Raw genomic sequence first — 13,334 nt, 5'->3', positions numbered from 1 at the left:
CGGCAGCCCACAAGGCTCCCCCGTCCCTGGGATTCTCCAGGCAAGAACACTGGAGTGGGTTTGCCATTTCCTTCTCCAGCGCATGAAAGTGAAAGTGAAGTCGTGTCCAACTCTTAGCGACCCCATGGACTGCAGCCCACCACGCTTCTCCGTCCATGGGATTTTCCAGGCAAGGCTACTGGAGTGGGGTGCCATTACCTTCTCCAAAAATCAGGCTCTATATTGCCTTTACTATTGTCTTACTAAATAATTAATTTATTTTTGGCTGCGCTGGGTCTTCATTGTTGCATGTGGGCTTTCTCTAGTTGCTGCGACCAGGGGCTATTCTCTTGTTGTGGTGCACAGGTTTCTGATTGCAGTGGCTTCTTGAGTTGTGGAGCACAGGCTTTCTTTAGGGCACAGGCTTTACTTTGCTCAGCAGTTGAGGCTCTCAGGTCCTAGAGCGTGCAGGCTTCAGTAGTTGCAGCATGCAAGCTCAGCCTGGATCATGGGCTTACTTGCCCCACAGCATGGGAAAACTTCCCGGACCAAGGATTGAACCCATGTCCTCTGCATTGGCTGGTGGATTCTTAATTACCGGACCACCAGGGAAATCCATATGTTGGCTTTAGGTAGTCTTCAGATAAAATTGGTCCAGTTGGTGTACAAATTGGTCTTTATATGATAGGTTTTACACTGTAAAAGTGGGAGACTAAGTATTATTCAGTTATTAAACTCAGCAAGGTCAACTGGTTCTGTTCAATGGCCTTCTCTTAGGAGTGAGGCACACCAGTCTGGCTGGTGAGGGGCACCAGGAAGCAGGTAGGAAAGTAGAGACACTGCTTGTCCACAGCTACACCTGGATGAAGCTAGAGAGTGAACATCCATAGTTGACCAAAAGCGGAGACCACTGAGGGGTCTGGCCAAAGAATTGATTTGGGGTAGAATACCACGAAGCAGTATACCACAAAGCACCTGATGCGGAGAGCCAACTCATTAGGAAAGACTCTGATGCTGGGAAAGATTGAAGGCAGGAGGAGACAGGGACGACAGAGGATGAGATGGTTGGATGGCATCACCAACTTGATGGACATGAGTTTGAGCGAGCTCTGGGAGATAGTGAAGGACAGGGAAGCCTGGAGTGCTGCAGTCCATGGGGCTGCAAAGAGTCAAACATGACTGAGCAACTGAACAATGATACCACAAAGCAAGGGGCTTCTTCCCAGGCGGCAAAGTGGTAAAGAATCTGCTTCCAAAGCAGGAGACACAAACGATGTGGGTTTGATCCCTGGGTCAAGAAGATCCCCTGGAGAAGGAAATGGCGACCTGCTCCAGTAATCTGGCCTGGAAAATTCCACGGACAGAGGAGCCTGAAGGGCTGTAGTCCATGGGTCCCAGTCAGACAGGACTGAGCACATACACAATGGATACATGCGTGCACAAAGACAAAAGATGATGGACCACAAAGCAGAGGGAGCCTGAGCGAGGTGTCGGTGTCGGGATTCAGAGCCAAGGTGCTGAAGAATAAAGAAGGAAGCCAAGGAACGGGCAAGACTCTCATTAATACCTGGACTCTATTTTGTGTCGGTGGACTGGATCCATTTAAAATTTTCAGGAATGGACAAACAGGTATGGATAATTTAGGTCCATCATATTTAATCTCGTTTTCCTATTTTGACTGAAGAGATCTGGATAATGAGTTAAATTTTTCTTCATGTTATCTAATATAACTTCCTTAACACAGGTCTAGCAAGCACTCAGCTTGAAACTTTCTGCCCAAAGGACTTCTTGGGATAACATTTGGTGTTCTTTTGCCTGTATTGATCAAGAGAAATGGGTTTTTTTTTTTTTCCCCTCTCACTGGTTTCTCACTGATTGTGTGTGTTGAGGGGTAGCCAGGGAGGGGACAGGGGAAGGAGTTGATCATATAATATTCATTCATTCACTTCACTTGTAACTGTGCTGTTTAGTACTGTTAATGTGCCAGAAACAATGCTAGGAGCTAGGGACACAAAGACACAATCCTTGACCTCAAGGGGCTCACAGCCTGGTAGGCACATGAAATGTTATAAGTTGCTCTGATAGTTGAAAAAGCAGAGTGTGGCAATGTACCAAGGAGAGGGAACTGAACCTTGCTTAAGCTCCTTGTCTGCCCACTCTTGTGTGAAATGGGCTGCCTGGAGCTCCAAGGCATCTGCTCCGTTTCTAGCTGGAGTTACTGCGTACATGTGCTTCCCACCTGGCCCTAGTGATAATGAACACGCCTGCCGATGCTGGAGACACAAGAGACACGGGTTTGATCCCTGGGTCGGGACGAACCCCTAGGGAGGAAATGTCAACTCACTCCAGCATTCTTGATTGAAAAACCCCACGGACAGAGGAGCCTGGTGGGCTACAGTCCATGGGGTCGCAAAGAGTCAAACGTGACTGAGAACACACAGAGCAGCTAGGACAACCTGGAGCTGCTGCCAAGCCCGACCTTCTCAACACAAGGCAGATGCTCTCATGCATCTGCTGGTCACCAGGCCTGGGATGAGCTCGGTCTGTGATAAGGTGATGCTTTATAACTGACCTCCTGGCCCTTCCCAGGGTCTCTTTACCCTCTTCGCCAGGAAGATCCACACCCTTTTACAATTTCGTCTAAAGTCTGACCTTTCCTTTCACACAACTCCTAAAAGAAATCCACTGTAGCTTTGATTTTTTTCTTGCTTTAGAGATTGTAGTAACAAGAGCCCAAGACCTGCATGAAACACTTACCCAATGCTGTGTGTTTCAGACAAGTTCCAAGAGTCAGTTACAACCTCCCTACTCCTGTACCAGATTCACAAACTTCCCCCGCACCCTCACCTCCCCAGATCCATTCAGGTATCACCTTCCTTAAAGTGACAACCTTGACAGTGTAGCACACAGCTGTCTCAGAATCTAGAACCAAACAGTCAGTCAACAAGTATTTACTGAACAGTTTTCCTACTCAATCCTTATTCTCCTCGTCTTCCTAATTCACTCTTGATTTTTTGAGAAGCAGTAAACTTGTATCTGATTTTGCCATCTTTTCATGATGATGGAGGTGAGGCCATGTGTCAGAATTCAAGTCCCCAAAATAGAGGCAGATGGCATTGGGTATGGCTCCCAGAGAACCATGCAGGGGTCCCTTCCTGAAAGGGCTACAGACTCTTGGGCAGATGCACTTTGGTTGAGGAAGGAAAGGAACAGGCCGAGCTGACTCCACTTTGACAAAGAAGGAAACTCCATCTCACACTTTCAGTGAGCTTTGGACTATATGCCCGGTAGCCATGGGGATAATATACCCATAGCCAAACTGGCCTCCCGGACTGATAAACACCAGATTCCATACCAAGATTTCCCGTCACCAAAAAGAATATAATAATCCCCTATGTAGTCAATCACCTTTGTAATCTTTATGGTACCCATTGGTGTAGGCTACAATGTATAACCAGCTGACTCTTCTGATTGTGAATCATGGCTGTAACCTGATTGTATCTCCCTTTAACACTTTCCAGGCTAGATTTAAGGAATTTGGGGATGTGGGCTTGAGCAGTACACGTAAGGTATTAAGGTTTTCACAAAAGTTGGTTGGGGTCCTTGGCTGAGAGGAGACTCTCTGCCTCGGGCTCCCCGGTGTAATAAACTGCACTCCACTGTCTGCATTGTCCTGAGTGTTTCCCAGAATGCATGGCTACAACATGATCATCTTGACCTCTGACCCTCTGCCCTTTGTCCTCTCCTTTTTTCTTGCCTGCAAAGTGGCTGTGATGGCTTAGAGATGCAACCAATTGTTTTCAAATGACCTTGAGGAAAAGATCTTCCCTGTGGAATTTTCTGTTAGAGCATCTGGATAGATTTCTGTACAGCTTTCTCTTGATGAATCCCCTGACAGGGAGCTCATCACTTAAAAAAACATCCCCCTGGGCAGGTCTAGTTGTTACAAAGCCTTATGAGGTTTAAGTGAACCAAAATCTCTCATGGTATAGAGACCACCCACTGGTCATTATTCTGTCTTAAATAATACACCTAAAATAAACAGTCTCTGTTTGTCATGAAGTACCCCCAATATTTGAAAACACTGACCATATATCTTCTATCTTTAGGCCTTGCAGGAGTGTTTCTTTTTATTTGTTTGTTTTTCTAGTTCTGTTCTATTTTGCTGCAATTTTTTCCATGTTCTGAGTGAAAGGAATACATTATATTTTGACTATACATTCCCCAATCCTTAGTCATCTTGGTTTTATAAGCAATCATGTGTATTCAACACATAATCACACATAAAAAAAAGGAGAAAAGATTCTGAAACGGTTTACTCCAGTCAACTGGAAAACCAGCTGACACAGGATAAAGACATAGTTTATAAGAAAGTTCAACAAAATAATTCTTGTTTCACGTGAAAATTTTATGCTGGTATGCTTTCTATAGAGAGATAGCAGTTTTAAAAATGTACTTGTTAAAAAAAACATTAATATGATTTAATTTCACACTTAGCTCTTGTCTTCACCATGTAAGTTTTTACCATGTTCTGATTTAGGAGAATTTTGTGTTTCAAACATACTTTGCAATTCCTAACACCTGAGCTTGGAGGCATGTAAGTCAGGAAGTGGGGTGGAAGAGATAGAAAACCTCACTTGACTAATGAATATGCAAGGCATTATACATATTAAGCCACATGATGTAGCTAAAAATAAAATTCAGATACAAAACCACAGACACGCCCAATCAGAGTCCGAAGCAGAGATACCAAGGAAACACCGAATCATAGGTTTATCTGACAACACAGAGTTATAATACCAGTTCACTGATTGTGAGGGCGGGCACTCATTTGCATTCACAGGTAGAATGGCTTTTATTCCTCCTGGGAGGTGGCCTGGCCTCCCTGGGAATGTCTGGAGCCTCAACAGTTAATTCATCTACCCAGCATTCTTCTATACCCTGCAGAGAGCGAACTGTGAAAAATCTTGCAGTGAGAAAAGCTGGCTTCCGAAGTGCTGCTTAAGTGACCTGACTTCTCAAAATAGTCCTTCATAAACAAAACTCACATGATCTAATTTGAGTGTGTAAATCCAATTATGTTCCCTGGGGAAGCACAGGGAAGATGATACTGGCTCTCACTGCTCTGTGATGGCTGGTTGAGCAGAGTAGCAGTCTTCTACTTCAGCCCCAAGAAAATGCTGGGGGAGAAATTATTTATGGAACCCATTTTCTTGCTAACTGAGGGTCAGACCTATACACTCCAGAAATTTGCCTATTTTTTGTTCTCGGTACCTTGTGTTATAGAGAAAGTAAAGAATGTGCCATATGTCTAGAGAACTGATACAACATCAACTGCATATTCTAGACTTCCTGGTTGATCACAGCATCAGTGTTGTGCCCATTCGTTGGGGAGAGGAAGGGTATGGGATGAGTATTGTAAGTGTCTCCCATGTTCTGAAAACAAACACATGTAGGATCAACTCAAATAGACACACTTGGGAAATGAATAAATTATCATCCTAAGAAATATTTAAACATCAGTGAAATGTCACATCAGCATGATTGTAGTAGTGTCCTTTGATTACATGTTGCCGGCAGCACTGAAGTTGGAATCAACTTTTTTTTTTTTAATCTTTCCTTTTAATGCTTGGTTTCACTTATTTTTGATGAGCTTTTAAAATGCCATCAATCATCAAGGTGTAAATATGACTAATGCACTGTCCTACTTAGCATGATACTGCAGCAGCTGCTCCAGAAATAAAGTCCTCCCAGTCTTCCCAGTTCCCATCTAATTATGCTCCGACACACTGAAACCAGTCAGGTGACATTACTGGCTGGGCAGAAACACAAACTGATAATTCAGTCTTGCAAAGACCACACCACACATCATTTTACAACTCAGTCTAAATACACAGATGTCAAGCTTATTGGCAACTCCAGGGCAAATGTGTCTACAGATAAAAGCTGAAGGGACTTGGTTGCTCATTTCAGATGTCATTAAAAATATCCTTTGCAAAGCCTACTCTGCATCAAAAAAAAAAAAAAAAAAAGGAAAGGAAAGAAGGAATAGATAGAGCCAAAAAGGACAGTCTCTGGGTATTTTTCAGAAGTAAGAGAGGATAATATTTCCATTTCCTAGTGTTCAGAGGACCCTCTTGGGAATGCTAACACTCAAATCTGCTTTTGAAAGTGATTTTCTAAGACAGGTTGGAACGCTGCAATTACTTTTTTTTAAAGCCTACATGAATTTGCCAACCGAAAATGCACAGAAATGGAGGTACTTGGGCTTTTAAAAAATGCACATCATAACTAGTGAGGTGCTTGAAATAGGACTCCAGTTACCCTCATTTAATGGATATTTGTGTTTTCTGAAGTATCTGTCTTGATATCAAATACCAAAATGAGATAATTTAAATGACATGTCATTTGCCGTGCATTAAGTAGTCATAAGATTCCCTTTATCTGACTTGGATTAGCAGACTTAGACAAGGAACATATAATATATGCTTATATTTAAATTTTATAAATGGAGAGAAAGATGGTAATTCCATTACGCTCACTTTGTCTTTATTGTGAAGTCAACCCCTCATTTAAATGATCAGAAATGTGCGAAGGCTACTTCTCTCCTGACCCCCACCTTCTCATACCAGACACCACTATCTCACCTAATATAAACGAAAGATACTCCCCAAAAGGATTTTTTAAAGGCCAAATGGTAAGCTCTAAGTCCCTTTTTCTTAGTCAAGTGTAATGATTGTGCCTTAATTAGCATTCTTCTGGCACTGTTTCATCGGATGTATGTAAGATTGGGAAGCAAAGGTTGCTTTCCAAATTCAACTCTGACAGCATGACCTTGAGCACTAACTTACCTGGATTTGCATACTTGGCTGCATTTGTTCTAGAGTTATCTTGGAGAAATCACCTCCTCTCTGACACTTCTGCTTATCTGCCTCACCAAGAGGTTCAAAGGGCTAATTAGCCACTAGCTGCAGCACTTTAGAATCCCCCAGAGGGAAGCATAATGCAGCAATCTTTCTGGTTAAATACTGCTGTCTCTCAGGGTTCCAATAACTAAATGATTTTCACCGTCTTATCACTAATGGACTGAAGAATGAGAACGAGACAAATTTCAAATGTTAGGTAGCCCATATTATTGTCACCAGCAATTAAAATAGAGTAAAATGCTAATTACAGCAACAGAGCTTAGGCTGCATCTACTGGGTGGAAGAACTTAACAAATATGACCTTATCATTCACAAGTTATTTATACATATAATGCCATTCTGTAATGAATTTTTAGATGGGTGAATTGAACTGGCAGGATAAACAATTTGTTTAACATGTGGGAGAATTCTGTGTCGTAGAGGAAATCTGGACAGAAGTGCTACTGTCTTTGGCTTGAATCACATAGTGAAGCTGTTTGTTTCTTCAGCCGCTGAGTTGTTTCTGACTCTTTGTGACCCCGTGGACTGGAGCACACCAGGCTACTCTGTCCACGGGGTCCCCCAGGCAAGAACACTGAAGTGGGTTGCCATTTCCTTCTCCAGGGGGATCTTCTCAGATCAGGGATCAAAACCGTGCTCCTGTGTTGACAGGCGGATACTTTACACTGAGCCACCAGTCGCTCAGTCATGTCTGACTCTTTGCAATCCCATGGACTATAAAGTCGATGGAATTCTCCAGGCCAGAATACTGGAGTGGATAGCCTTTCCTTTCTCCAGAGGATCTTCCCAACCCAGGGATCGAACCCAGGTCTCCCGCATTGCAGGTGGATTCTTTATCAGCTGAGCCACAAGGGAAGCCCACAATGAAACTTATTTAACTTAAAATGGATGAGACTCCCAAAGGAAGGAATAACTGCAGTCCTAGTACTACCAGTAGCTGAACTATCTTAGGGGGAGATTTCAAAAGAAAGGAATCCTTTGAATTGGGCTTTGTACCTTCTAAGGGTTCCTCAATATTTCCAATGCTGCTTTAGACATACAAAATATGCAGGGATCATATCTGTGTATTTAAACAGAACCTCCTTGGGTGGGAAGTTCACGACTTTTCTCCAACGGTTCACCAAGTGGAGAAAACAGAAACCATTTCCTTGCTGATAGTAAGGAACCTCCTGGTTGGCCCTTTTTATTGGGCTGGCCAAAAAGTTTGTCCGGGTTTTTCTGTACGGTATTACAAAAACGGGAACAAACTTTGTGGTCAACCTGATAGGCTCCATCTTGGATCCACAGTGGAAAGCACATGAGAGCTGAATGAACACAGGACTCTCCCTCTTTATACAGGGTATCTGCAGAGATCTGCAGCTTGGTTGTTACCCCATCAAGCCACAGATACCACGTTCTTCCAGAGGAAAAGAGAAGCCGACTCTCAAGCCCGGATTAGAGAAGGCAATCACCAGCTCATTTGTTCCTTTTGAAAATGGCCTTTTCGGTGAAGGGAAATAGCTGAGAGGTGTGTTCACTATATCCTCAGCTTCCTGCTTCTTGAAAATGCTAAGTTCAACATGAGCCATCAGCTTAATGGGAATCGAGATTAATATAGGGAAAGAAGATATGCCAGTGTTTATGCCCTTCAGTTGACAAATTTATATCCGCTGAGTTAGATGATGAGATGAGCTAGCTACAAAGAGCCTGTTCCCCGCAATTCAATCATTTTCCCCTCCTGATTGCCCTTTGGCTGTTTGTTATATGTTAATTCTTGGGCTATATGGGATATTACTCCCTTGAGTGGTGAAACACCGGTGAAACTCTCGCTCTGAAGCCATTTCAAATGCTTACGTTTTTAGAAGGATGCTCTCTGAAAAGTTTCTGAAATATGATTAGCATTGAGCTAGGATCTGAATCCAGCCCTCACCACTTGTTATTCTTATCATCTTCCGGATGTCCCTTTAAAGTTTCTAAGAACCTGTCATTTCTTCTCTGAAAGAAAAGTGATGGATGTTACCATCTGTTTGGCATTACTAGATGAGATCACGTATGCAAAGGCTCATGCAAAGGTTACATGCGAAACAGGGTACAAATGTAAAGAGTTGCTACCGTGCTTTAATTTCCCCAAAGGTGTTTATGTGTAAGACTGCCTTGCATACATTGTGTGTGTGTGTGTGTGTGTGTGTGTGTGTGTGTGTGTGTAGAAAGCTTTCACCAACACAAACGTCGGGGGACTTGGCTATTTCATAATATTACTTATGCAATGAGTAGTCTTGCTCATTCAGTAATTGAAGGGCCTACCAGGTGCCTGGCATTTTCCTAGGTGATGAGGATAAAATGATAAACACGATAGACAACGTCTTGCCTCTTACATGGTGTTTACATTCTTGTGAGGGTACAGGGTTGGGAGAAGAAACACAGGAAATACAAACAAATCAGATCATTTCAGATGATGCACGTGCTCTGGAGAAAACAAGGCACGTCATGTACCAGGGACTGGCATCTGAACTGAGTCTGGAATCACGAGGATGTGCCAGTCATGGAAAACCTGGCAAAAATTGCTCCAGGCAGCAGGCATAAAGCCTAAGAAGTAGGAAAGAGTTCGGGATATTTGAAAGGCAGGAAAACAGTGATTTGGAGGCTGAGGAGTAGAAGAGAAAGAAAGGAAGAGAGAAGGAAAAGGAAAGAGGAGAGAAGAGAAATCTAATTAGCAAGAAAAGCAGCATCAAATAATAGGGGATCCAGTAGCCCATGGTAAGGAGTTAGGATTTTATTCAGGTTTCTATGCAAGGTTGTTAGCAGGTATTAAGTATGCCCTGTATATCATCAAATGGTATACCAAACATCATCAATACAAAAACCACAGGTTATTTTTTTTTTAAGCGATTAATGCTTCACTTCATCCACCTGCAAGATCCAGGAAAGACACTTGAACCTCTAGAGGGCGCCAAAGGAAAATGTTTTGTAGCCACCAAGGTTCTTTTCAGCACCTACAATCAGAGGAAAGCGCTCTACTTGTGCCTTCAGTCTGGTAAAAGGTGACAAGTTATGAGAGGACGGTTCATCTACAGGTCCTACCCAAACAGAAAGCTGGATGAGCTTGGTGTGCAGGTACCAGGACCCTAGTTTTCACACCGAAGGGTTGTTTATGATGGGGTGGGAGTAGGAAGACATTTTGGGGTTATTTTTAATCTCCCATCTGGTAGTATTTGAGTGGAGTATAAAACAAATATGGATCCAAACTTTACTTTCTGGATTCGTTTGGCAAAAAAAGTATCTCTATACTTAGGGCTTTGAAAATATTCATCATTTGCCACTTAGGATGTGTTATTCTAAATACTCTTCCAAACTGACTAGATGAAGTTTTTCAGTAACACATACCAAGAAAGGCTACTGCATGAGAAGTAGTGGATTATGATAAATGGAATTTTCCGCAAATGGCTGGATAGTTATATTATGAAAACAACTCATAGTGGAAAAAAAGAAGAGAAGGGGAAGGAAAGAGGAGGAGACAGAAAAACTGAGAAGGGGAAGAAGGGGAAAGGAGCAAGAGGGGTCAGGAGAGGTCAGCTGATGTCTAGGCAGGTAATAAAGGAAATGCAAAGCCGGAGAGAACTTGGGAGAAAGGGAGAGAATCAGAGGACACTGGGGCTCAAATCACTGGGTCAACGAGATTCAGAAACACAGTTAACATATACTTTCCTATAATCTCCAAACCAAGACTCTTATCATATGTGGATATTACAGGTTCACGGTGATTTTGAGGAAACATTCACTATTATCTTTAATAAGAAAAAATTCAGCTGGTCAGACCTTACTCAGAGAGGCCCTCACGTCCTCATTTCACGCCTGATGATCACAGCCAAGTACTTCTTATGCTCTTTGCTCTACCTAGGGAGACTTCAAAAAGCATCGTAAAAGCAGTCAACCAGATAAGTAACCTGAGCAAATGGATACAGAGCCAGCAGAGAAGAGAGAGAATCCCAAATCAGCTGGAAGTCCAGAAGGTCAGTGATGGGGAAAGAACTCTGACAGTACCAGAACTCTAAAAGTCATGAGCAGTTTTCATAGGTGTTGTACCTGTTTATTCTAAGAAGCATTATTCAAACCAGACCTCAAGAGGAGCCTCTAAACTTCCAATAGAGCAAAAGTACCCCAGAGGCTGAAGCTAAAGCAGGAACGTACAAAGCATGCCCCTCTTCAAGCACCTCTCATCAGCTTTTTATTTAAAAACACTTCCGCTGATACTCTTCCTTACCTACAGACATTTGGCCAAGGAAGTGCCAGGGCATTAATTACTTATTGATTTCAATGAATTTAAACAATAGTCATCGTCTACCTCCTCCTTCACAGATGAAGAGAACTCTGTTCACAAAACCACATCCATATTTAATGGGGAAAGATAGGAAGAAAGTGGGAGAAAGGGACATAAAGAGTCAGGTTCCACCTAAATATTTCAAACCATCTACATCAAAATTTCCCTTTCCAATGAAGAAAAACTTGCCTTCTTTGCTAATGGCATGCTCCCCCTCCCCACGAACCTCAAGTTCTGAATTTGATTTATTCAAAGCATTGGGGCTGGATCCTGTAATAAGAGAAGATAACTTTGTAGACTCAGAAGACAAAAAAGAATTCCCACATAAAACATGTATCACAGGCTTGACTGAAGGACTGCTTGAGAAAACTTAAGTAGGGTACCCAGCACCAGAAATTAGTACAGGGTTAACTAATGTTGATTCCTTTGCGGTACAGAGATTCAGAGAAACCCAACACTGAATCCCACAGTCCCTTACAACCCCCTGCTGTGACGCTTATGAGTAAAGCTGCTAGGAATGGGTCACCTTCTAAATTGGGGTGCTTCTCCTCCCCCTTCCATCTCCTGCTCCAGAGCCTCACTGCAGCCCTTGGGGGATGTGTGAGGAGCAGAAAGGAGACTGTACATCAGCTAAGAAGCTAAGAAAAGAGGAATTACTCACAGAATCAGAGTGGAATGGTCGAGTCGGTAGAAACTTTAGAGGTCATTTAATTCCAGTTCCCTCTAAGAAGAAAGAAATACCATCCCAGGGGGACCCAGGACCTCCTAGGTGCAAGGCACTGTGCCAGGCTGGGGGAGGAGACTCGAAGGGAGCCAGGTAACCCTGCTTCTTAGAAAAGCGATTTCTAAAGAACCCCCAGGGGAGTCAGGGGAAGAGCAAGGCAGGCAGGAGTTACCTGATTGATGGAAATGACCGCCAGCCTGGGGATGACCGCTTGGAGGACCACCTGCATCAAAGAGGTGCCTAGGCCGGCCAGGATGGCCCAGGTGAGCGGCAGCGGCAGCATGCTGTAGGTGGCAAAAAGGGTGAAGAGCACGTAGCCGATGCCGTCTCCCAGGAGCCCATAGCCGAGCCCTGCTGCTAAGATCTGGGTGGTCATGGCTACCCAAGTGACCACACCGCTGTACTGCAGGTATGTGTGCGAGGTGGTGTCCTTCCTGACCACCACCAGGGCGCAGATCACCACCTCTATGCCGGTGAAGAAGCCCAGCAGGATGCCCTTGAGCGGGTCCATGGGGGCCGAGGCCAGGCTCAAGTGGAGAACCAGGAGGGTGAGTTTGGTCAGCACGTCCAGCACGTTCATCACCACCTCCGATTTGCGCCTCTGGCCCAGGAAATAGCGCTGGTAGAGGCGCTCCAGATCCCGGGACTTGAAGGAGTTGCGCAGGGTGGGGAAAATGACCCCTCGGTAGCTGTAGCCCCCATTGAGGAAGAAATCCGAGTTGCTGGGGGCGCAGTCGAGGTGCAGGAAGCCCAGGTCGCCCCCGCCGCCGCTGCCGCTGGCGCTGCCGCTCCCGCTGCGTTCCGGGAAGACTTTGGGGCCGCCGGTGCCGTGCGCTCGCTCCCCAGGGCCCAGCGCGTAGAGGGGCAGCGCCGAGTCGCCGGACAGCTGCGACGCGTAGTGGTGGTTGGGGCCGCCGCCTCCGGGGTCCGAGGCTTTGCTGGAGCTTCCGTTCCCGCCGCCGCCGCCGCGGTGCCCGTGGATGAAGCGCTGCTCGGTGATGTGCCGCACCGCCGTCTGCCACAGCAGCCGCTGCGGCCGGGAGCCGCTCCCGCCGTCGCCGGCCGGGGGCGTCGGGTGGATGGTGTAGAGTTCCTCGCTGCCGCTCAGGCAGCGCACATCGGAGAGCTCCATGGCGCCGGGCCGCGGGGAGGGAGGCGCAGGACCGGCGGGAGGCCGCCGGGAGAGGAGGTCCCTAAAGACCCAGAGGCTGGCCTGGTCGGAGCTGGGCGGCGAGCCCTTCTCTCCCCAGCCGCCCCGGGCAGGAGGGCCCCCGCGCGTCAGGTCATAGTGTGCCCCGGGGCAAAGGGCGTCTGGTAGGTGGCCGCAGACCCCTGCGTCCTTGCTCGGCGCCCTCCCGCCAGCCCCGCGCAGCTTGGGTGCGTGGCAGCCGGTGCTCGGTGTCCGCAG

At 45.4% G+C, this 13,334-nt stretch overlaps 1 protein-coding gene across 3 annotated transcripts in view; it reads right to left on the bottom strand.

The window, feature by feature from the left end:
• Positions 1-13,058, bottom strand: part of ADCY8 (adenylate cyclase 8) — a 231,883-nt gene extending 218,825 nt beyond the window's left edge. For 2 of the 3 annotated variants that reach the window (XM_040261749.1, XM_040261750.1), the window contains exon 1: positions 12,099-13,058. In XM_040261749.1, the coding sequence (XP_040117683.1) occupies positions 12,099-13,058 (960 nt within the window). The remainder of the gene's footprint in view (positions 1-12,098) is intronic. The other variant, XM_040261751.1, reaches the window with a different exon arrangement.
• Positions 13,059-13,334: the final 276 nt, after the last annotated feature.

Source organism: Oryx dammah, unplaced genomic scaffold (assembly GCF_014754425.2).
Source record: "Oryx dammah isolate SB20612 unplaced genomic scaffold, SCBI_Odam_1.1 HiC_scaffold_19, whole genome shotgun sequence".
In the NCBI taxonomy this organism is placed as follows: domain Eukaryota; kingdom Metazoa; phylum Chordata; class Mammalia; order Artiodactyla; family Bovidae; genus Oryx; species Oryx dammah.
The sequence above is the reverse complement of the archived record's forward strand: the minus strand, read 5'-3'. Positions and strand labels throughout refer to the sequence as shown.